Source organism: Ixodes scapularis, unplaced genomic scaffold (assembly GCF_016920785.2).
Source record: "Ixodes scapularis isolate PalLabHiFi unplaced genomic scaffold, ASM1692078v2 PGA_scaffold3__209_contigs__length_174095766, whole genome shotgun sequence".
NCBI lineage: Eukaryota > Metazoa > Arthropoda > Arachnida > Ixodida > Ixodidae > Ixodes > Ixodes scapularis.
In genome coordinates, this window is record NW_024609868.1 from 71,048,628 (window position 1) to 71,074,184 (window position 25,557).

Below are 25,557 nucleotides of genomic sequence, written 5' to 3' on the forward strand. Positions count from 1 at the left end.
ATGTTGTTAACAAAAACAAGTTATCGCACACATGAAATGCCCGATTCATTGGCCGCTTCAGCGCTACTAATTGTTTTAGTTCTCACTTGGGTTTTCAGAGCGCGCGCTAAATTAAAATCTGTACAAAGAAGCCATGGTTGTACGCATTTCATCTCAAGGCCGAGCAGTTACTGTGCTATACAACACTGATGAAATGACCGAAGAGAACGAGTGTAGTAGGCAGCCCCCAACAACGTTCCAAATAACTTTTGCAGCTAAGTAATTTGTTTACTTATCTGATCACGTGGAAGTATGGCCGACACCCCTTTCCTGATTTGTACGTTCCTGACGTAAATATACAGCGTGTTTCATGAAAGGTAGACAAATTCGATATTGCGAAAGCTACCCATCACACCAAAAAAAGGCTTGTGTCGTTTCGGTCCTATAGGCCAGGTGCCTATTTAAGAAAATTATTAAAGTTCGAGATAACTAAGTTGTTAACTATTTTCTCGTCATTATTATTTTTTTTAATATGGAGTTTAAGAGCATGGTTTGATTTGCAAACTTGCTAGACATACGCAGCAGAGGCCGGTTGCACTATTTCTCCACCATAACCATAACTACGCAAGCCTTTTTGGTGTGATAATTAGTTTTCGCAATATTGAATAGGTCCACCTTTCGTGAAACACCATGTATATTTATATATAAAAAAATGATCACCACCATATATGTTTGGCCACTTTTAGCAAAAGCCTGAACATCTAAAGCAGGGGTATGTTTTGCTTGGTGAGGTTGTTTTAACAAAATGCCGTAATTTGCAGGCTTTAATCCGCGGGTTATACATGTTTGAAACTTGAAATTTGAGGCTGGGCGGAATATCTGCGCGTGCAGACTATACAGGAATTTTCTTTTTAAATACCGTTCATTATTACAAGACGTGACGGATTTTGTGAATTAAAGAGTAAGTTAATGATGATTTATGTATAACATAAGCATTTTTGTTAGCTAAGGAAGAAGACATTCCTCAAGGTGTGCCGTGTATAACAAGTTTTTGGTGTCGACTAAGGACCAGGTGCCGACTATGCTCGGCATGCGGACTATCTAAGCAAAACTTTTTTCTTTCGGCCTAAATTGGTTCCTGCGGACGATAGCCCGGAAAATACGCTATATTTTATTAAATGAAAGAGGAGAGCACTCAAAAGCCTACGAAAGTACTGAACTAGGATTGTCTTGACGCTTTCAGGCTTCGAGTGGAGGTTAAAGCGTATGTTTCGCAAATAATGTCTTTGCCCTAGAACGTTATAAGAAAGTTGTCGGAAGGGATCACCTGTGCGTTCACAATTTTACGACAAAACCTCATACTCGATTGTGTATCTTAACCTTTCTCCTTTGTCATAAAAAGAAATAAATAAAACCCCGACTCGTCCAAAAACACAGTTTCTAGGAGACTTTCATTTGTAAAGATGTCTCAGTCAGAGCTGTCATTTTGGCATGTCTTCCACTTGTCCTTGCGTATTTTTTTCGCTGTTTTATTTCTTCTGATTAATCCCCCTCTTCCACGAACCTAGCTCTACGCGTTACCTCCATCTTCACAGACGCCTTTAAGCACGCAACAATAAGGTGAACCGACGATCCGTCTTATAAATACGATAATAAAAAAACAAAAATAATAAAAGGGGATCAGAAAGGATGACAAAAATAATCGCAATGGCGGACGTCGATTTTTACTCGCGGAACGAAGGGAACGCACATCTTTATTGACACAAATTCTCTCGTCTCCGTTCTATCCCCCATCTCCTAGAATCAGCCTGGATTGCTGCACGGCACCGCCCTTTGTGTTCTGATTGGCCACCAGGCTTTGATCATGTGACACGCGCTCTCCTGACAGGGGGGGAGGGGGACGGGGAAGGATGGAAGGGAAAAGGGGAAAGGGGGGGGGGGGCGGAGCATTGCTCCGCCCTAGGGTGGTTTCCGTCCTCGGATGCAGCGGGAGCTGGAAATTGATGCGGATGGAGGATACGGATCTCTGCTGACTCTGGCCTGGCGCAGCGCTCGAGTAGAGGGGGTGAGCCTACGCCGCCGGGGGTGCCCGTTACCCCTCACCAGGTACGCATAGTTTGCTTGCCATCTACATGTCTGTGTTTTTTTCCCCGTTTTTTTTAGGTAACTGTTTTGAGTAGCTACACAAAGGAGGATCATTATTCGCTACATCCTGGGCATGTGTAAGTGTATGCGTTCAATTTTTGAAGAAACAGGCATGCGAATTGTATATTTCAGTTATGCAAATTCACTTTTTTTTATCATTTCTTTTTTGCCTGGAAAGCAGAAGCCAGCTCGGATCCCCACCGCCCTTAAACTTGCATACCAAATTTCGGTGGGATTAGAGACCAACCTGGAAATGATTCTTCAATTTATAAATACAGTGGTCAGAACTGAAAAGTGGATTTCGAAGACGTTTTTGTTTTGTTTGAATTTTCGTTCTGGGCTTCATCGATGTTTGTGTGATATACGGCTGCGCCGCTCGCCATCAGCTTCGTGTGTACCGATGGGCTCACGGGTGGTGGTATCTTCATTAGTAGGCATGATTGCAAGTTTTACCAATTATTTTGTTTTAGAAGAAATTGTAGTTGGGCTAGCTAGTTAACCTTATGAAGCATGTTATAAGGCCCAAAAAACAACGGACACAAGAGAGAACACACACACATTTGAAAAGTGCAGAAAAAAAAAAGAAATGCATACCTCGTCATTCTTCAGACGTCCACGCATGCGCTTGGCCGGGGGTTACACAGTTCATCAGCCATTCACATAAACTTGTAAAAAAAAAAAATTAATATCTCCGCGTTATAGAGTGCAACAGATGTCTCGCTTACGCATTGTGCGCCCCTCTTCCTCTCAGGCAAATGAAATGTAAGTGTGAGCCGCGCCTTTCTGAGACAACGATTCTGGGTAAGGAAAAGCATGCGAGTTAATGAAGCATCTTCACCAGGAAAAGGGGCCCACACTCCGTAACCGATACATCTATTGCACTGTATAACGCGGAGATATGATTTTTTTTAAGTTTCTGTGAATGGCTGATAAACCGTGTAACCCCCGGCCAAGCGCACGCGTGGATGTGAGGAGGTTGACGAGATATCTATTTCTTTCTTTTTTGCACTATTAAAATATAGTTGTGAGTAGAGCTTGTGTGTGTCTTCTTCCTTGTGTCCGTTGTTTTTTGAGCCTTGTGCCAATCTTTATATTATATTTTGTCTAGAAGATTGTTTGAGCTGTGTAGCTGACACATTTTAGTTTTAGTTTGTGATACTGCGCTTCTTAGTGCTGGCGCAATTTTTCAGTACCTTGAACCTCAAGTACCGCCCTTAAAAAAAAGCTTGCGTTACTTCAACTCGCAACGCTCATAATTCGTTGGGTGACTGAAACTTTTAATGAAAGGTAACTGCTCTGAGATCAATTGTTTTGAAAAAGAATTAAACCCGTTCAGTAAGACTGCCTATAGATTACTTGCTCCTGAGTTCATGATCACGAAATGATCTGTTCAAATGAGATGGCTCCTCTCATACATGTAACCTTTTTCTGAAAGGGCGTAATTTAGCTCATCACAAAAATTACGGAGAACCTGTTATAACTCACCTGCAGGAAAAGTGCAGGTGTATTTCGAACCTTTGGTTTGGTATTTCTTCAAAATGATGAATATAAAGAGATCGAGAGCAGCTGAACTTCAATTATCTTGGTGATTGCAATAAAGCTATTGGATGAGGTGGCGAACAGAATGGGAATGATATCAAATGAAAGTTAGGTGCAATGCGCATTTTCCCTCACTCGCCTTACGAACACAAGTATGGACTTAGACATCTTGGTTAATCTGCATTTTCAATGTATTATGTATGCTCGACAAATAATATAGAGTAATGATTCTAAAAGAAACACTGCCACGTTCGAGGATGATCAACGTCAATAATTCGACGATGCCCTTTTTTCTTTGCGTAATGAATTTTTATGTTATGTGAAACCATATTTCGGCGAACAAACTCATTTGCAGATTAGCATATGAGAATGTGTTGGCTCTCAATAATGATATTGTGCAGTATATTTCATTATGGAAATATATGTTGATTGTGGCTAGAAATCGACACCAATCAAAATTTAGATATCTGTGCAATTTCAAAGTATTCGTTAAGAAAATATATATGTCAACAATGGCTCCAAACAAATTTCTATCGAGCTCTGTTGCTCTTTTCTGCAACGCAAGAGATAAACAGCACCGACGTACCACAGGTCGGAATTGCTCCAGAACCCGCAGTGTCAACGTTTGTGACTTCCACCATAGCTTAAACATGGGATTCTCTGAGAGAAACATTATGTAAACCCTTTGCTGATACCAAATAAGTGCCATTTAATTTATACTTGGGGCTTCTATGATATTATACGATTTTTTTTTAACGTTGAAGGGGTGATGTCGCTTCGCATGATAATATTCTTGGTGTTCAAATGTTTTTTTCTTGGTGTATGTAGTGTTGTCAGGTTGGCTGCGCAGGCAAGTGTTGTGTTTTTTTTTTAACACGTGCTCTGTGGAAGAGCCGTGTACACAATGTGGAAGAACTGTGCAAACTACGCAAATGTTAACACCGCAGCGCACACAAAAAGATATATAGACGCCAGGGTATAGTACGTCGATTTTAACGTGCCTCAGGATGCAGCCTTGGTCAAATTCTCCACCCACCAAGGATCGATAATGCTGATAACGCAAGTACAGGCGCTATGCGTGATAGCCTTGTCCATGTAAAAAAATCGAAGTAAATGACCAAAATGTGTTCTTGGCGAACACACCTGCAAGATGTCATTTGTTTGAGATGTATGCTTTGGAGCAGTAGCTGCTGCAGCCACTAGTACATATTAAACTTCACTACACCTATATAGTTAAAACTGGCTGTTTTTCCAATGTCTATAATTCACACGTATTAATAAGTGTTGTTGCAGAATTACATATTTTGCAAAAAAAATAGTTCCTGCATTACATTTTTTAATGTATTTTTTTGAATCCCTACACCTCTGTAATTGGTATGCCCGAAGCGTCACAGATAATGAAACAATGTTGTATTTCTTCTATGTAGGTGTATACATTTCTCTGCTCTATAAACTTTTTAGAACGCAAACACTACAGCCTTGGAGTGCACATGAGCTACGCATTACAGTGATAATGTTTTGATTGTTAGAGAGCCCTCTAACGATAGAAGTAGCATTCAAGGAGTCATGCCCAGCTGAACTGCTGTACTAGGCTGGTTATGTTTGTTTTCTAAAAGGAACAGAGGAATATATTGCCCTCTAAATAAAATGAACAACGTTCAGAGCGTCAGGCATACACTTTCACTTTCGCTTGAAAAAAGAAAAGTTGTGTCAAGCTACAAGCTTGCCAGTCAAGGGTTCCCCGATCGTTGGGCATAACATAAGGTTATTTGATACAGTAAAATTTGCACAGTACATGTGTTGCACTGCCGCCCAAAAGGTGTGCGAAAAGTGACACTCATATTTAACAAACGCACAGTAATATTTTATGCAGAAACATCACAGCCGAGCTTTCGGTTCCCGATAAAAACATATTTTCTATCCGTTTCGCTAACTCCACAATAAAACACCGCTAAAATAAGAAGACCCATGAATGGCACTGTAATGCGATTGATTTATTAGTCCATAAACAGTAAAGAAATAAAATAGCAATAAAAAGAAATATATTTTTTTCTTAGACGGACTATTACCGCAGAAATGTTTCGGTGGTGCTCCCTTATGGTATCCGTTCGTGATGTCACGACCAGGATTCGCGTCACGAGTTGAAATCTTGGCTACTTATTATCAGTTGAAAAATTAGTTCTCTGGTATTTGTAAAAGCATGATAGAAGCTTAGAGTCATCGCATTTTTGAAATAACACCATACAGGTTGACAGTCTGACATTGGTCTTGTTGCCGTCGATGAAAGAAGGATTACTTAAAATAAAGACATCATAGCGTTTATGCAACAACGAATGCCAACCAATCGTTCGCCCGTGTCACAAATACCCCCCGTTTATTTCTTTTTTTTCAGCTGTCAGTCTGTGTCATTTTTTGAACTTTTTTCTCTCGCCAGTCTCGCCTTTTACACAAAACGATTAACTATCATCAGCTCCCTTGCACACTTGGTTTTTTTTAGACAATATCAGTTCACAGAAAGATGTTCCCCGCTTCATCGCGATTTGGCGTGAGAAATACCCATCTGGGTAATTTGTTACTTCTGATTCTAAATGTGCTTCCTTACCATGACGATATTATTCACACGTTTCACATATAGTTCTGTTCTGCAGTAGCGGTGTCTGACCTCACCATTAATTTCCAGTAGTCATGTCTCAAAGTTTCAAATCCTACATAGCACATGCAAAAAAAAAATTAAAGACGTTTACAATTCTTTGTAGTACCGAGTTAGAGCGCAGCTCTTGAGGAGGAGGAGGGGAGGGTATGGAGAGGGGTTCACGTGTGACGTGACGAGGGCAAAATATTCCCGCTAAATTGACGGGAAATATTGTACGCTAGATTTAGTGAAAAACTTCTACCCTCGTGACGTCACACGTGACGTCCCGTCTGACGTCACGAGGTAAAATTTTCCGGCGAAACCTATCGGAAAACTGTCCCTGTTAAATCTAGCGGAAAAATTTCCCACCAAATTTAGCGGGACAATTTTACCTTCGTGACGTCACACGTGACATCACGGCTGACGTCACGAGGGTATGATTTTTCCCGCTAAATTTGGCGGCAAATGTTTCTGCTAACTTAGGGGGGAAATTTTCCCGCGAAATTTTTCCTTTAAATTTAATTTAGAAATTTCCCCGCTAAATTACTTTTCCCCGGTTGAGTGGCGTCACGTGTGACGTCATAATGGGAAACATCCCCCAATGCAACGCGCTGTTACGCCGACGGTGGAGGCGACCCGCTCGAGCCGGAAAGGTGCGCCTAAGAGCTGCGCTCTAAAAAAAAAACTGTGTGTGTCTGTTTGTCTCTTTGTGTGTTTGTTTGTCTGTTTGTGTGTTTGTGTGTGTGTGTTTGTTTGTGTGTTTGTGTGTGTGACGGGGGGAGGGGGGGTTACCGAACATAGAACTTTGCGACTTTGTTAATGAAAGTCAGATGTGCCATAGACGACCCAGGTGCCTCTATGCATAAAGAAAACTTTTTGCAAAACATTCAGATTACGTCGGCAGATACGGAAACGTCCCTGAATTTGATGGTAACAGAGGTAATTTTTACAAAATTTCAACATGTATGCAAATGTGAGTCTACACATGGCTCTACCTTCGATAGATATTAGATCATTCAAGACGTAGAAATGAAAACACATATGCAGGGTGTATATTTCTAAATTTAACAGATTTGTTTAAAAAACGTTATGTAATCTACTTACGCGGTTTCTTCAAGGGAGTTACACGGCCAGGGGCACATAGTACATGGGGATAATCATAACGATAAGTCGGCTAATTAACTAAAATTCGTTAATTAACTTTTTAACAAGTGAAAACAGATAGATGGTTCCATTTAGAAATTTGTTGAGCGTTATCAAAAACCACTAAATCAGTCATTTTCAGAAACACTTTTAGCGCGTGAGAAGCGTAGTAGTGCACTAAAGTTACCACTCATGGAGCAGGTACAAGGCTAGCGGTTGCGGTAAGGCGCCTGCGCGATTTTTCCGTCCCTTATCTAGCCCCAGCCTTGTACCTGCTCCACGAGTGGTAAATTTAGCGCACTACTGCGCTTTCACGAACTCAAAGTATTTCTAAAAATTACTGATTTAGGGGTTTCGGGCGACGCTCAGCAAATTTCTAATTGAAACCATCAGACTATTTTAACGAATTAAACAGTTAATTAACAAATCTTAATTAACTAGCCGACTGATAGTTATGATCAATCCCATATGCTATGTCACCCTGGCCATAACTCTCCCGAATAAACCTCAGGAGAGTAGCTTTCACAGCTTTTTTTAAACAAATCTTATAATTAAAAAAAAAAACGATATATATATATATATATAGAGAGAGAGAGAGAGAGACCAGAGAAAATAAGCGAAATGACTAGAAACCATGCACTAGAAACCCGACACCCGCATGAAAAGAAGTTGCCTACCGGGCAACTTTAAACACAGCTAAAGTTAAAGAAAAAACAGCTAAACTTGCAACACCGCTTGCGATTGACAATCACTGTACTAGCTCATTAAAAATGATGGCAGGATACTTCAGCTTCGTTATATGCAGTCTGAAAAACAACCTTTCAATGACATATGCTGTAGTGAAGCACACTTTAGGATATTTGGTATTGAACATTCAGTACGCTGCCATCAAAGCAGCTAAGCTTTCAGTGCTCTTGTTCGCTCAAGAGTTTGTTTACACTGCACGGGCAAACCGGTGCTCAGAAAGTGCTAGGCCGTCTGCATAGAACACAGTGCAAGGCGGGCCGCATGAAGTGCGTCTTAACTCGGTAGAAGCAGCAGGAAGCAGTCGTAGATATCAAGAACAGGTACGTGATCATCAGAAATGCAATGCAGTTTTGACATCTGAATAACTTTAATAAAATTTTCTCAAACTATGACATTCAGGAAATAAGCGATGAAACATAATTAATAAGCTAATGGTTCTGTAGATTTAATTTTAAAATTCATGAGTGGTTGAGAGCAGACTTGTACACGTTACTGAAAAATAGTAAGGAATTACATTTACAATTACTCAAGGCTAAATTGTAATTTATTACAATTACAATTACCCTCTCATGAAAGTAATTGACCGTTACCCTAAAAAGTAATCCGTTCCTTTGTGGCGTTACTTTTAAGATTATTGTCCTCAAGAAAGAAACAAAGGGAAGAGGGTTATTTAAGTTCTTATTGTTGTAACGTGTTCAATTTAATGACCTTGAGTATTTTGAGCAACAGCTGGCTCTCGAAAGTCTCGTTCGACATTTTGCTTTATCTCTTATAGAACATGTCGACCGCTGCGCTGAACACCATTTGAGCTGAGGCACTGGATGGGAGTGCATATTGTTCCTCAGGAATGTTTCATGCTCTGCATTGAGCTTTTTCAGCAAAGCAAGGGAAGTACTATTTACCTCGAATGTAGAGCAAAGCTTCGTCGTTGCAGCCGTTGCCTGCTATCCGAGAGATTAAGGAGATCCTTCCGATACCTCCGATACCCGCGATAACGGTACCCGATAACAGGGAGTTTTCGTAGACCGCGTTCCCCCTCCGCTAAGTCCTCCGTAACGAAGCAGCCGCTACTGCGCCTGCGCGCCTATAGCCTCGACTGTAGAGTTCCGGCTAGCGTAGCGGGTTGCTGAGAGCCGTTGCGGGACAGCGGAAACGATCTACGAAAGCTCCCTAACGATATGATGCATACGCAAAACGGCGGCGAAGTATCGGATATCGTTATCGGAGTCATCGGACCGATCTACTAAAGTACTCCATTGTCTAAATCGCGAAGCTGTGGAAGTCATCAATAGTAAAACATAGTTGTAACAGTATTAGATACCATTGGAGTGTGGATTTAAGTATGTAGGACAGACGTCACGCTGCATAAATGACAGATTAAACGAACACAAAAAAAATGTAAAGAACAATGCACAAAACTCGGAAATAGCAAAACATATTCATGAATGTAACAACTGCACGGCGCTCTGGTCGGAAATGGAAATGATACACAAGAGAGGAACGATGTAAAAGAGAGTAATAAGGGAGACGCGCGGATAATAGCGAGTTTTAGTAGACCGTGTTTCCCGCTCCGCTGAGCCCCTCCGCTACCCGGAACTCTACAGCCAAGGCCATCGGCGCGCAGGCGCAGTGGCGGTTTCTTCGTAGCGGAGGGCTAGCGGAGCGGGAAACACGGTCTACTAAAACTCGCTAAAGTCTCTAGGCAACTGCATAAGTCAGGCTTCACTACAGTTTGGAAGCAATTCAAAGGGGCTTCTAAAAGTGTAAAAAAAAAAGAGTAAAAAAAATTGTTTTTTTTGTCATTTAGGTTGTTTTAAGTGCATGTGATTTGCCAAAAACCTGTAAAACTTTTTTTGCTTTGTGTGGGTCTACACGTGTATTTGCCCAACTAACGTTTCAGTGTTTCTTTTTTTTGTTTGTTTGTAGAGAGGGCGTGTTATGATTCAGAAGTATGAACTGTGTATAGAATAGTAGGGGAAGAGATCCTTTTGTTCAAGTTTTAAAGTGGATGGATGTTGCCTTATCGTACCGACCTGTAAACGTGGTGAACGTTCTTGCATTGTGTGATAAAGGCTGTGGCGCTTGATCTGTATAGACTTCATCCTTTTGTGTTGGTGGAGATGACCTTGAGATTGAGGCTATATAAGGAGGTGGACTAAATAAGTGAATTAGTTGAGTTTGAGACGTCGTTCTGACTATTTTCTGTCCCTTCTACGTTTTGATGTTTGTTCTCTACCCCAGTCTCGGGTTAATTCAACATGGTTAGGAAACAAAGGGATTAAATAAAAGCGAAAATAACAGAACCCTTTTTCTTTCTTTTTTTTATGTAGAAATGTTTATTTGGATTTTTTTAGATTATTTTCAGGGTTAAAATGCTTTGATAAAAAAATAGATTCAGCAGCTTGGTGTTGCAAAAACAAAAAAAGGCTTCGCGGAACTCAAGAGTGCCAAGCCTCCCTTTGCGCTGCTCAATTCGCGTCACAGTGTCACTGCGCTCGTCTTTACAAAAACGGCAAAAAAAAATTATTTAGAATAAAAGAGGGGAGGGGGTTCTGACAAAAAAAAAATGGAACTCATTACAAGGAATTTGTTGCGTCAAAAATGTAAGGGAATTACTTTAAAATTACTCCAGAAAGTATATAATTATTCGGTTACTAAATTACTCATAAATGTAAGGGATTACAAGTAATTTCGTTACATGTAACGGATTACGTACAAGTCTGGTTGAGAGCCTCAACAGCGAGAAGTTCTCACTGGTGCCAACTTGCCTGTTTTCAGATACAATATTAGTTCACTAAGTAATTAAAGAAAAAAAGATTTTGTGCCTAAATGGTGGCCACCTAATTTTTACGACCATAGCTTCATTTCAAACCATGGTCGGTGACAGCTCAAGAACGAAGTGGAGGCTCCTCCCACTGCTTTCCACTTTAGTAGGGCGAACACTGGAGAGGAGGCGACCTCCCCTTCACCGTTCGCTCCGCTGAAGTGGAAAAGGGTGGGAGGAGCTTCCACTTCGTTCTTGGCCTGTCACCGACTATAGATCTTTGACACAAATGAACTACAAACAAATAAGGGACCAGTGCCTCTGTTAAAAAAATAAAATCCTGTTTCTTTACCGCAAGGAAAACAAAAAAACGAATTGCATTGCGCACCGTCTCTACCGAAATGCATCGATAGCGGTTTGCACCAGATGCCAAAGTTTCAGAGCTTTTCATTATCTGGTCCAAAAGTTGTAAGCAATTTTCCTAAACTTACATTGAGAATTTGGGGTCCGTTTACTGTATCTGTATGCTGAGGCTGCCTTTATTGAAAAGCTTCGGTCGTTTAGCATTTTTTACGCACATTATTTATTTGTTTATTTATTAAGGTTACCTCGCAACGCCTAAAGGTCATTATTGCTAGGAGAGGATGCTTATACGTTTCCATAAATATACGAGGTGTGATCAGAAAATTCAGGGACTGATTTTGAAGCGTAAGAAGAGAGGCTAGTGCAGTAATGCACGCTCAGCAGTCGAAGGAAGGGATCTTCGTGCTCTGTGAGCATTTGGAGCTGCGTTTCACGAGAACTCGTGACCATGTGCATGGGCACAATGGCGATTTTACTATAGACTACAATGCGCGAATGTCCCAGTAACTTGCGGTCGTATCTCGACTTCAACCTGTACTTAAACGTTTGTTTCCCCTCATTCGAATACTTTCGGTTTGAACCGTAAACATAAACACTAGTACAGCTTGGTTACTGAAGCGTAAACGAGTTCTTACTGGCGTCAAGGGAAAGCACAAACTGAAATATGGCGAATGAGGGCACCCAATATACGGAGCGAAGTCTGCAGTTTTTAAATTCCTAATCTACGACTGGCAATCCCGATTTTTTGCCCACCTCGAAAGAAAATATGTTTGTATTCAACATTCTAGTCCAGAGAGCACTAATAAAATGGTCACCTGCTGTTACGCTGCCATGTTTCCGTTAAGTTTTTATCGTACACACTTATTCAAGTGATAAATGTTCTAAATAAAAATATGCATTGACTTCGATTGATAGGACAACAAGCGGCATACGGAGAACGCGAGAATGTATACGTTGTTACCAGGTTTATATGAGTCCTTTTGATATCATTTGAATCTTATAATTAATCCAGCTCCTTGGCAGATCAATATTGAGCATTTATATTGATGATCAGGCTATTGACGTGAGGTAGCGTCCCACAATGAAGGGAACATATCAAGGCACTCTTTACGACCCTCGCTAGGGTGCCGTTGGACGATCGTTTAGGGGACCTACTATGTCACGTTATATTCAGCATTGAGACGGTGACCATTTTTAGTCGCAGGGTCTGGCAGAACCTGTCAAAGCTTGCAATCGTGTATTTTAATATAATACACTGCGTTTTTTTCAAAGAAACTCGCAGACACTGGTTTGGGCTGGGAGGGAGGGTTGCAAATCGTTTTCCAGGGCTGGATGCAACTACGGGGGGCGCGCTTTAAAACAGTTTTTAGAGTAACAACACGAGCGGACGGTTTCGTAATCGCTTTCCAAAAACACTCTCTTTTAAACCTTGAATATCATAGGTCTATTCCTGGAATGAGGCGAGATACGCGAAAATACGAGTATTTAATTGGCGGTTCGCGGTTCGAGGGTAACACCCCTGGCTTGAGACTACGAGAGGAGCTGGTTCTCTTTCGAAGTGTGCTTCAAATCTCAAGAAGCTTTTAATATTCAATCATGCATTTAGCTTAGACTTCTAAAAGTTAGAAATAAGGGCATAATTTAGCCAAGACTTCTTCAACTCCAAAATAAATATATAATTTTAGGACAACGCTTCCACTTATTCTGGGGTTCTCAGCCGGGCTTGAGTCGCGTTTAACAACTTCACCGGAAAAGAGTTTTAGCAGCGAAGAAATTGATTTGTCTGTGTATTACTCTGAAGATGACCCGGATCATTAAAAAAAATGTCAAGATTTAGTGGTTTTCATTGATCGACTTACATTTTGTGAACTGCTATTGCAGCCATTGCCATCTCGCATAATTTGAGCACTGCGTTTAGATATGTGCGTATAAAAGAAGAAAAGGATAACTGAAATTTAACACTTATTAAGAACGCGTCGATAAAAGTCAAATTCAATTCAATGTTAAAACAATTGTTTTCTTTAGCTCCGGTACCTAATAATATTACTATAGTGCCTGGAACCCATTACTGACAAGTGTCTATATTATCTTAAACTTCTCTCTCGTCACAGCTTTCCCTAAAACAGGAACAAAATATGTCGCTGGTAGCCGTCGAGGGAGAAGCGCGGCAGATTGCCAAGAACCTGGTTGGGTCTTGTACGCGTTACTGAAAAAAGCAGCCGATTACAATTACAACTACTTTACTGTAAAAAGTAACCGATTACAATTACAGTTACAACCTCAAAAAAGTAATCAAAAAATTACTCTAAAGTAATCGATTACTTCCCACGTTACTTTTCATTCAACTCTTTTTTGGTTACGGTAGCATAATCCTTGGGTTCTCCTGCTCACTTGTTCTGAAAAAAAAAGCAGAAAAAAAAACACCTTTATTGTTTTTGCTTAAGGCCCTGTCACACTGGGGCAACACGACGGGAACAGCTACACAACACGTTGTTTAACAGTCGGGCAACTTGTTGCTCGCTCCCCGTGTTGACCGACAAACCTATCACATCGCGGCAACAGCAGTACTACATGGACGGCAACTAAAATTTTGCCTCGGTATGACAGCTTTCGGCCACAAAAACAGCGGCAACTTGGGTTGGACAAAGTGTGTTTCCCTGACCACTGGCTGAGCGAATTTCGGGCCGGCAACACGACAACACATCTACCTTCGACGGCAGAGCTAGTTTCCTATCGCTAACGTCTTACTCAAATAAAGGCTTGAAAAATGTTATTTAACAATACTTAAGGCTGGCGTGCAGCTAAAATAATTTGGTGAATGTTTTTACTGCGTAATTACGGAAAGCGATTGTCGAAATGGTCACAGCTACGGTCGTGAACGTTCAGACTGGTGCTGAAATTAGAACTGTCGAGAGACCAGCTGACATTACTGGTAGCGAAATAAAATGGCATGCCCACTCGCCGGCTGATAAAGTAAAAAAAAAATATAGAAAAGGGAAGATTAAAAAATTGAAGCATTAAAACGAGCACTTTTGTATTGAGTGTTGATGCTTGGAACTTGGAAACAGCCACTACCAGAACCCTGATTTGCTTCGAAAATACCCTGGACGTTTTGAGAATCAAGCGATCGCATAGCAGGAGGCAGGCAAATAGACAGCGTTGAAAAATATTTATTCCACCGACTGTTATGAAAGCCGGACGCGTCTGTGTCGCAGTTTTTAAGCACTGTTAGTTCAGCTCAACACCACGGTACGGAAATCGCTTTGGGGCACTGGCGGTGCTAACTCAATTTTACAGTATAAATAGAAATAGCATGAAAGAAAGGACCGTGCAGAAACACTTCATACGGTGGCGTAAATCGCGTAAATGCCGAACATATATCAGCGATCTCACTTTCCTCGGTTAGGGCTATCTGCTTTGTCAGCGAATGAAGAACATTTTGATAAAATAAACGGTGAAAAATACTCGCCGTTTTAAGTTGTCAATCACAGTCACTGGTTGATGTCGTACCGTGGTCATTTTCGGCACTTCGAATGCACTAGCACTTTGTAGAGTCAGATTTCCAGCAACTCCTCGACGCACACGAACGAAGGTAAACAATCAAGATTGCGGCATATTCCCCGTGTTGTCCCACCGTCAGCGCGGTGTGATAGGGTTGTCGGACAACAAATCGGACAACACGGTGGCCGGGCAACAGCAACATGTTGCCCGACTGTTGTTGTTGCCTCAATGTGACAGGGTCGCCGGTAAGACGATTTCCTTGTGTTGCGGGATCGAGTTGTCCAACTGTTGCCTCAGTGTGACAGGGCCTTTAGAGTTGAGTGAGCTACGCCAACAGACACAATCTCTCTCGTGAAAACAATAAAAAAAAAAAGAGAGCTCTTTAAATACATGACTCACAAGAGGCTGGACAAGGTCATTTTGCATACCCTGAAGTAGTCCGCGGTGTACCAAAATAAAAAAAATGTATCCAGAAAACAAGGATAGTGAAACGGCCTACTAATCCTCGAGGTCCTGTTCTTGGTGGTTTCGAAACAGATAAGAAAATTGACCGTTGCCCAGAGCTGAGTTACTCCAGCACATCTAACCCCTTAAAAAAAATACAAATTGAGAAACTTTGTAACGGGTAATTTTGTAATCGATTACAGCAAAAAAAGTAATTCACTTACAAGGATCGTTACCCCTTAAAGCAGATAATTGAAACGTTACAAGATTACAGTCAAATGTGATCGATTACAAGTAATTCATCACTTGCAAGTATGAGCGCAAAAAAAATGCGAACGTATGAAGGTGTTGCTGGAGTTGCGGCATTTGAACTGCAGCCAATCCCCATGGTTGCTTCAGTTTCCGTTAACTTTCTGGCTGCAAAACAAGCTACTCCAATACAGGTTTCTGACGTATCCGTCTCATTTTGTGTTCCACCGCCAGGACCGTGCAAATCTTTTTTCTGCGCTTGTGACGTTAATTCCTTAAAACCGAAGGGACAAACTAACGTCGTGGTAAACAGACCAATCAGAAAATGCGTTTCGTACCGTTATACCGAGGATGCTCCCTGAGTTGTTAAGAACCTTAAGATATAGGACAGCGAGGAAAAACCCCTAGCGAAACTAACTGGCGATAGTTTCTTATAGCATGGCAAATGGCATGGCGTACAGACTTCCTCCGAGCACAGGTGGTTGGGCAGCCCAGGGTAAAGGTATCTATCCCTCTGCCCAGCGGCGAGTGACCTTCCCGCGCGTTTGTTTCGCGCCATAAAGCGCGCACTGTCGCATAAATCCCGCGCGAAAGCTGGTTAACCAACGCCCGCGCCGACTCGCCACCGGCCGCCGCTGCCACTCGGATCCTTTGTGATGCAAGCGCAGCCGGCCATGCGTGAAGTCCGGCCCCCGCCAGGGTCGACGCTGCCATTGTCGCCACGCTCGTGGGGCTGCGACCAGCCGTGCCTTTGCCACAGGTACACAGCGTCGCACATGAGGGACAACGCGGACCGCTGGCCAATTATAACAGCCAGCACGTTGCGGAGGTAGCAATACGCGCCAACGCATGAGGAATGAGGTGCACGCCCGTTTTGTTGCTGACGCCGCTTAAAGCGATTCCTTACTAGTTGTTTAGTTCTTCTTTATTTATAGCGTCTTTTGTCTTTCGTGATTGCGAAGGTTGCGCGCTTCTGTGGTGCTGTAGCTTTCTTTGTTTGTGGGAGAGCTGGTGTATTGTGCTTGAAGATGCTATCGATGGCTTGAAAAGACGGCGGCGGACCCGCCATAGACTACGGCCAGCGAAGGGGGAAGAAAGAAGGAAGAGTTCGTTTTGAAACTTTACAATCATAGCGACTTCGTATTTTTTGTGTTGTCAATTGTTTTATATACTGCTGCTGACTGATAGTATTAGCGATTTGGAGCTGTACTCTGGGCACGTACTCTTGTCTGCGTACGAGTTTCCTCTGGTGGGCATGGAGTTGGAACAAACTATTTCGTGTGAAATATAGTATCTGCAGCCGTTACGCCAAGAAATTAAGATTGAAAAATAAAGGTATTCATGAATGAGAATGTGGAGTTATAGTTTTTATGTTCATAAGAAAATAAAAAGAAATGCCGCATCAGCAAAATTCACCACGTGCGACGGCAATGCCGACGGCAATGCCAAGGATATACTGTTCACTAACTTATCTCTTCTTTTTACCGCTTTAGTTTATTACAGCGATCACAGAAGAGGCTATAGTACTTGAGAAATAACTGCCATGCTGTCGCCATTTGTGTGTTCACCATGACCGGTGATAGTGCAGCTCTGCTCTGCCAGATGTGGGAATTCACCAGCGGCGTTAACATATTGGGTATTGAAAGCGTGTACCTATTTTCCGCGCGGATTAATCGTCGCAAGCACTGGGATGGAGGGGCGAACTATGCCCAATTTCACCCCAGCCTGGAACACAGCGAAGGCTGAGGGCGCAAATTCAGCACACAAAAAGCGCAAATTCACTTGAGAAGTTCCCAAGCATTGGGACTTCATATCATTCAACATTTACAAATCGACTCCTCACCATAAACACTCCACATCCCATCATGAGCACGTTAATCGCTATTTATAAAAGCAAATAAAAACCGCGCCACAGCAAAAAAGAGAAAAAAAAAACGCAGAATGGAAACAGTTTTTAACACATAAGTGGTGTATACTCGTCACAATTCATGAGCAAGATGGTTACATAATGTTGAAAACGCGCGAACAGCTTATGCTAGCTGCGTTTCTCAACCAAAAGGCTAAAGGAACCTACGTCATTGCGTCACCCCCTCGCTTGCAGGCGATGCTGGCATGATCACAAGCTCCAGCCCGGCGAATCCTTCTGCATCAAGGGATCAACAACCAAAGACGTCACCCGATGGCCACGACCAGACCCCCTCACATGACCGGCCGTGTTCCCCGAAGCCTGGAGTCGTGGAAGACGGGTCTTTGTTGTGCTCGGGATGCGAGATCCCAATCCAGGAACGCTTCTACCTACAGGCGTTGGACAGACCCTGGCACACAGGCTGCCTGCGCTGTTGCCGATGCGGGGCTGGACTAGACACACAAGCGTCCTGCTTTGCCAGGGAGGGACGAATCTACTGCAAGGACGACTATCTAAGGCACGTCTTCTTTTTGTCCCAAGGAGTTCCTCCCGATCTCGGCAGTGACACAGTAAAGATGTGCAGATGCGTACAGACGACGTAAACAGTACTGCCCATACTGGGGAGTATTTCACTCATTGTTTACCCTACCAAAAAAAAAAGCATAACTTTTCACTGTTTGGATTATGGAAGTGGAAATTTGTTTCTGGAAATCTGATATCCAGATCGCAGACAAAACAATAATTTCTGAAAACCTCAAGTCCAAATAGGATCCAAATAGATTTTCTGTTCCATATTCCAGGTAGCGTGAAGTTATACTGGGTTTTTCAATAGAGTACGCGTCAACGAGTTTCACAGGTATTCTAAAATAGTGCTTCAACTACAGAACCTCTTCATTTAGGAAAGGGACGGTCGAAGAGAATTTAGGAGCTCATGAAACACATGAGGGTACCAGGGAGCCCCAGGGTTTCTAGGAACCCATTTTGAGAATCCATGGTCACAGATACTGTCATGTTGTAGAACTGGCGGTGGACACAAGAGTATTGTAAGCAACGAAAAATTCACCGTTTGCGTGTCGTCTCTGTGAAATGAATACCAGCTTGCGTGTAGCTGTCCTGCTGAGCATGCGACGGATCACTTGCTACGAGGATGGAAGTCGCCATATTTCAAGACATAGATTACCGCTGAAGACTAAATATTAATTTCGTTAACTTCCTTTTATACGTTGCAAAGGAACATGAGTGCATTCGCACCCAATCTCCTGCTCTCAACGTGAACTTTGAAACTTTGAAAGAGGAAAAAAATACAAAACAAAATATCGAAGACTTTGAAAGATTCGTTTTAGCTTACTTCTTCTTTGAGAGAGGAAACTCGTGTATATTTGATGTACAAAGAACACAAGAGGAATCCTCGAATAAAAAAATTTACTTCACTCAAAACCTTATGAAAGCGTTCTTATGATAGAAAATGTAACATTACGAAGTTTATTTGACTGAATTCCAAACTCTTTTTTTTTTTTTCAGGGCCTTCGTGCGCTGCTGCGCCTGTGGCAGCGCCCTTGCTCCCCGGGACCTGGTGATGCGAGTACGCGGAGTATCGTTTCACGTAGCATGCTTCCGGTGTGCCAGCTGTCACTGCCCGCTGCTCAAGGGAGACGTGTTTGGAATGCGCGACAACAGGGTCTTCTGCAGGCTGCACTTTTTGGGCCACAGTCCGTCAGGTAAGGAAGACGCCAAAACGGGCTCATAGCTCACAACGCTGCACGCCAATAGAGTGAATAGAACCGTGAAGTACACGACAACCACTACAATACATAGATGAACTCGTATTAACACCTCCGTGCTCAGTGGCGTAATAACTTGTGTTTGAGTTGGGGGGGGGGGGCAAACCAGCCCCCCCCCCCGCCCCCCCCCCCCCGGTCGCATATTTTTACTAGTGATGGGCCAAACATTTGCCGAATCGAATATCTGGCGCAACTTTTGCCGAACTTTTCTAAAGATTTGGAAATGATTCGGCAAAAATGCACTGTTACCAGATTTAACATTGACATTTAGTTTTTGCTGACGAAAAAAGGTTAATATGAAAAGACAAGCCCCGAAAGACTAGGACAAAGTAAGGAAACCACGATACAAGGCGCACTTGCAACTGAAGTTTTATGTTTGAAAAAACATAGTTTTATATACACTTAAAACACACTACGTCACCTTCCACGCGCCCACTCTTTATCTAAGAATAAACGCTCTTTATCTGGCAGAGTAACGGAAGGTTCACTTATGCACTTATCTGCACCCTTCTCTTTTATTGCATACGCCTCATGAACTTCCATCCTAATCTTTTTGCTGTATCGCGTCAGGATCGCCTTGTCATTGAAAACTGGTGTGCGCTCGCATCAGTTGAAATGCACAGCCAGGTGCCCAGAAGGTGACTGTTTTAAGGAAACAGCGTCACAGTGTGCTCTTTCGCGCCATCATGTGCACAACGCTGCAGTTTCCGCTACGTAAGACCCACCGCAGGAAAGCGGAATGTCATACCAACACCGGTCTTACATTCCACGAACTTATTCTGGTGTCTTCCTTACACTCGTCACTCTTCCCTTTAGAATCATTGATTTTCCTGCATAATGCAGATAGCATTTTAGAGGCTGAAAAGACGACTGGAACGTCATAACGTTCCGCTACCTTTTGCAAGTTATGAGATACCACGTGAATGTTGTAAGGGACTACAAATTACATTTTAAGGAAGCACGCAAATACCGTAAGTGTCAGTTTTCAGTCAATCAACTACCTCGTTGCCTCAATGGAAAGGTCAAATAAAAATTACACTATCCAGAATGCACCGCATCATTTGTCACTTGTGCAGTGGACTGCGGAAATTACTGGTCGATCTTCTGTTCTTGAGGATGAAAATATTGAAGAGAACCACACTCGCAAAAGTTCAGAAACGCAGAGGTACCGTGTCGCCTACTCCACACCTGGCCGTGACCGCTGGTTGTACTGAACTGTGCGATAATAACCCCGCGACTGCGCGGCGTCCATTTGTGATTTATGACCCTGTCGCGTTCGTGCGCGTGCGCATACATTTACTCAATTTTTGCCGAATCTTTGCTGGACTTTCTTTCAAAATTTCGGCATGTGCGGAACTTTGCCGAATCTTAAGTTCGGCAGATTCGGTCCACCACTAACGTTTAAGGCGTGTGTGTTGTAGGCGTCGTAAAAGAGGGGGGGGGGGAGGGGGAGAGGGCCAATTGTGTATGCGTAGCGGGCGTTTTGGCCACTAGCTCCTCTTACGGCGCAGGCGATAGGCCCCCTAGCAACGACGCTCACACCGAATTGGCTGCTTGGCAACGCGCGGAAACTTAAATTTCAGATTCGGACGGCGCGTGTATCACTCGAAGCGCGTTAACCCGCGCGTTAACCCACCCCCGCGCCTGCGTTCTCGCCGCTTCGCGGCGACAGTGTGCGATTGCTAATTACAAAACGATTAACCAACTCACCGTCCCCCCTCCCTCCCCCGTACACGCCACTTTGCGGCGTCCAGCCGGCAACCCAAACCCCGCTGTCCCCCATGCACCTCCGTAAACAGAGTCCCATACGATTTAGTTCAGCGATGTTTCGTCAGCAACATTCGTTTTTTTTTCAGTGTTAATCGTAAAAAAGATACGTCGTAAATATCGCCAAATGCCTCGACAAAACAAAATGTTCGAGGAAAAAAGCATAGAAGAAGTAAGCCCACACCATGAATAGAACCCGGGTCTGATACGTATGAGGCAGACATCTTACCACTAAGTTTTGCTTCTGCTTCGGAAACTCGCATTATAACCGCTGCCTATGTTGACGGTGGCAGCGCGCCTACCTCCACGAAGCAGCCAATCCGGCGTGAGCACCGTTGCTAGGGTTTGTATCGCCTGCGTGTTAAAAATATGCCTCCGCGGGTCGGGAGGCGGTGTCCTTGGTATTCCATGGGCGCCGCCGGCCAGTGTTTGCCCTGCCCACTGGCGGCTATTTCAGAGGGGGGGGGGGCAAGCGTCCCCCTTGCCCCCCCGGTTGGTACGCCCATGCGCCTGCTGAGAGCAACCCAGCAAACCAGCTATGACTAGTTAATTCTATATTCTTTTTTTCTTTTTTTTTTTAACTATATTCGTCTTCACCTCAAGTACCGTAGTAAAAAATGTTCGGCACCTCGCGGAGCACTACTAATGTCCCCTTTTATGTGGAGAATTAAGATATTCATAGGTTCATTTTAGATTATATATATGTTCTATTATTTCCCTTTAAGTACGACCGCAGCCGTTGCTGGGATCCAATGGAACCAATCAAGCAGCGCCAAAAGTGCATGGTCACGGTGTTTATTATTAAAGCGGTAGCTTTAAAGACCAGTGGAGCTCTGTTTCATGGGCTCTGCCATGTTTGTTTATGCTGAAGCCATGACACAGCAGCGGGCTGCGCATTTTTGCGAGACTCTGTTTTTTAGAAACCTTCGTACATATCGTGGTACAATAATGTCAGAAAATCATAGTGACGAAGCTCCAAGAACATCACCGATGCCAAGATTGCGGTAAAACGAAAAAAAGTTGTTTAATGCGCAGCTCCCCTCTTGACAAGAGCCTGCGTTTAGGTTAGTATTTCCCATTTTTATCGCTGGGGGCTAGGATTCTGGAGACTGGTCTATAGGTCGAAACACGCTCAAGGTAGTTGCCTCAGAGTCACGTAACTCCAAATCATAGTCAAATTTGGGGGTTTTATGTGCCAAACCAACGACGGGCATCTGGCACGCCCCAGCGGAGGACTGAGGATTAATTTCGACCACCTGGGGATCTTTTGACGTGCAACCGAAAGCTCGGTTACACGGTGCATTTTCCGCAATAAGGCTCCGTCAGATTGCGGGCACCTCGGCCGGGATTCGAACCCGCCACCTGGGGATCCGTAGGCCGGCGCTCTCGCCTCAAAGCCACCGATTTTTTTTTTTTTTTTTTTTTTTATTGCCAGGTTTGCATAAAGCAATACCGAGTAGATGCGAACAACTGTATGTTGGGAACGGTAATAGACACGCGTTACAGAACCCACATCTAAAAAGTTGAGTGAAATCTAGCCTGTCTTGCTAGAGTAAGTGAAGTTAAAAGGTTTTTAAAGTTGCCAGCTCATCCAGAACAGGCAGCCACTCAAGGTCACTATTAATCTTTTTGTAGCATTCCTGGAGGCGTTTAACGCTGTCAATGAAATACTCGCGGACAGTACGGGCGTTTACGTCTGCATGACGTACCGCCATTCGACTTTTCCATATACTGTGGAGCCCCAGGAGCAGGATTGTGTCATATGGTACCGGTTCACTGTCTGCCGTTAGAAAACGAATCCCATGCGCTGTTAACGGTAGTTCCTTTTTGATTGTGCGCTGGAGCACGTCCCAATATAGCAAAGCATCCCAACAATCTAAAAAGACATGCTCGATACTTTCTGGCTGCTTCCATAATTGGCAGTTTACTCTCCAATACAAATTTATTCCTTTAGCTTCTAAAAAGGTTTTTACGGGTAGTGTTTCACTGTGTAATCTAAAAAAGAAAGTTTTAACCCCAGGGGGAACCAACGCTTTTTTAACACGTTTTAGCACGTCCTGTCCGGGTGCTCCAGCGTATATGGTCCTATACCATGACAAGGGAATTTACACATGCACTAAATCTCGCGTCAACCTTTTCTGCGATACAACAGACAAATATTCCCGCGAAAACCGTAGAAACAGGAAACGACATGATGATGCAACTTCTCTCAAAAAACGCGATAATGTTCCGTAACGAACACGGCATGACGAAACCACATAACTGGGCAACACATCAAAGAGCTTTGTTTGTATTACCTTGCGCAGAAATGGGTCAGATTGATCGCGCACAAACATAAATCGTTTAACGAGTTGACGGATGAAGAAGTGACAGAGACCAACACCACCATCTCGGGGTCGAAGGAAAGGATTGGCTCTACTAGTCCGCTCCCACTGAGACGCCCAAATGAATACTGCAAACACCCGGTGAATTCGCTGAATATTGACTCTAGAACAATGTAGTGCTTGAAGAACGTACCATGGTTTCGACGTAAATAACAAGTTACAAACTGTCGCACGTGCGAAGATCGACAATTCTTTCGTTACCCACTTTTCCGCGGTTGCCTTCAGTTGATTAGTTTCCACCCGCCAGTAGTCGTTAATTTCGCGATAATGTTTTAACGGGACACCCAGATACTTTTGGGGTTCCCGAGCCCATTGGATATTTTCAAAAAAGTTTGGCGCAGAAGCCCACTCTCCGTGCCATAGCCCGTAACACTTCGACCAGTTGACCGCACACGCTGTGACGTCACGAAACCGCTTAGTCGCTTCCACAGCCCTTGTGACGCTTCTAGAGTCTCAACAAAGAACAGCTATATCATCCGCATATGCTAAAATTTTTACTTCGCACTCGTGTAAAGTGAAACCCCTAATGTCCTTACATTGAATGATGTAGCGGCAGAAAGGTTCCAAAAAAATCGCGAAAAGTAACGGGGATAAAGGACACCCCTGCCATACTGAAGAAATAACGTTTATCCGCTTAGTGACTTCTCTGTTAATTATTAACTTTGCTGAACAGTTTAAATAAGCCATTTTTGCTCCTTCGAGAATGAAAGACCCGATTCCTACGAGCTCTAAAATTTGAAAAAGTGCGTCATGACATACACGATCAAAGGCTTTTTCCAAATCGATTTGGAGCAGTGCCATTGTCCGATACTCAGCATCACAACACTCCAGCACACTCCTAGCTGTGTGTATATTCGTACAAATACTCCGGCCTTTAATTCCGCAGGTTTGATGAGGCCCTACAATTTTCCAAATTACACTTTGCAGCCTCCTCGCTAACACCTTCATGAGAACTTTATAATCAACATTAGCAAGGGTGATCGGTCTATAGTTGCTAGTGAAGCGTAGCTTGGAGGCGTCGTTACCTTTCGGTATCAAGACTGCATGTGTACACAAAAAGGAGCCCGGTAACCTATGATTCCGATAAGACTCATTAAAAACCCGATGCAACAACGGTGCGATTGCTGGTTTGAATTTCTTGTAAAAGGCAACGCTCAATCCATCCGGGCCCGGCGATTTGCCTGCTCTTAGTTCATCTATCGCTTTCTCGATCTCTGTTACGCTGACTGGTTCTTCCAAAACTTGCTCGTCATCATGGTCTAACCGTGGAAGACTTGGCAGGAATTTTGTATTAAGACCCGTCTTTTTTGGTTTTTTTTTTTGTCGAACAATGTTTCGTAGTACTCAACAAATGCACGCTGGATAAGGGCCGGATCGCTAGTCATTGTGCCTTCGTACTCTATTTCCGCTATCTGATTTCCGCTAGCATACTTCTTTTCAAGGACAAGTGCCCGTTTGGTGGGCGCTTCCCCCAAAAGCAACCTCTCTGCTCGGGCACGAACGATCGCCCCCTTATACCGCTCTTCGTCAATTTGTTCAAGTCGCGCTTTTATGCTGCTTATATCATCTTTGAAGATTCCGGGTATCCTTCCTTCCTAAACGTGCAGCCTCTGTAAATCCGCGCGAAGACCGTTTTCTACTTTTCGATCTTCACGCTTAATTTGACATGCCCTCTCTATCGCATCAAGCTTCACTTGTTGTTTAAATAATTCCCACTCCCTGCAGACTTCATTATCAGTTACACTGCTTGTTTGCTCCAGCCTACTTTGAACCTTTTCAGTAAATTGCTTATCGTCCAAGAGCTTAGCGTTTAGCTTCCATAACTCCCAGGAGAAGCTAGAGCGGTCCTTGCAATGACCCACTGTGAAAGTCATAAGGCTGTGGTCACTGAAAGACACGTAACTGACTGCATAATTACCACATTCAGGCACAATGCCGACCGAAACATACGCTCTGTCCAGCCTCGCATGACTGCTACCTTGGTGGTGCGTGTAGATCACACGATTACCGGTTGACGTACATTGCGCTACGTCTTCAAGTTCGAAATCTTTAACCAAATTATTTAGCTGCTCCCCGGATTTATCTCTGTTGTGTGATCGGTTTGATCGGTCTTCAGGTGAACCGATGCAATTAAAATCTCCTAATAGCACCGTGATTCTATCACTCCGGAGGTAAATAGAAATATTTTCAAAGAAAGTGCATCGCTCGCTTTC

At 43.3% G+C, this 25,557-nt stretch overlaps 1 protein-coding gene across 3 annotated transcripts in view; it reads left to right on the forward strand.

Annotated features, from left to right (window-relative positions):
* The first annotated feature begins 1,991 nt into the window (after window positions 1-1,991).
* The window catches only part of LOC8040715 (LIM/homeobox protein Lhx2), a 38,045-nt gene continuing 14,479 nt past the window's right edge, over window positions 1,992-25,557 (forward strand). For 2 of the 3 annotated variants that reach the window (XM_042293013.1, XM_029994073.3), the window contains exons 1-4: window positions 2,023-2,044; window positions 2,143-2,201; window positions 17,608-17,929; window positions 18,934-19,130. In XM_042293013.1, coding sequence (XP_042148947.1) covers window positions 2,198-2,201; window positions 17,608-17,929; window positions 18,934-19,130 — 523 coding nt within the window. In that variant the 5' untranslated portion in view covers window positions 2,023-2,044; window positions 2,143-2,197. Of the gene's footprint in view, window positions 2,086-2,142; window positions 2,202-17,607; window positions 17,930-18,933; window positions 19,131-25,557 lie in introns of all 3 variants that reach the window. The other variant, XM_042293014.1, reaches the window with a different exon arrangement.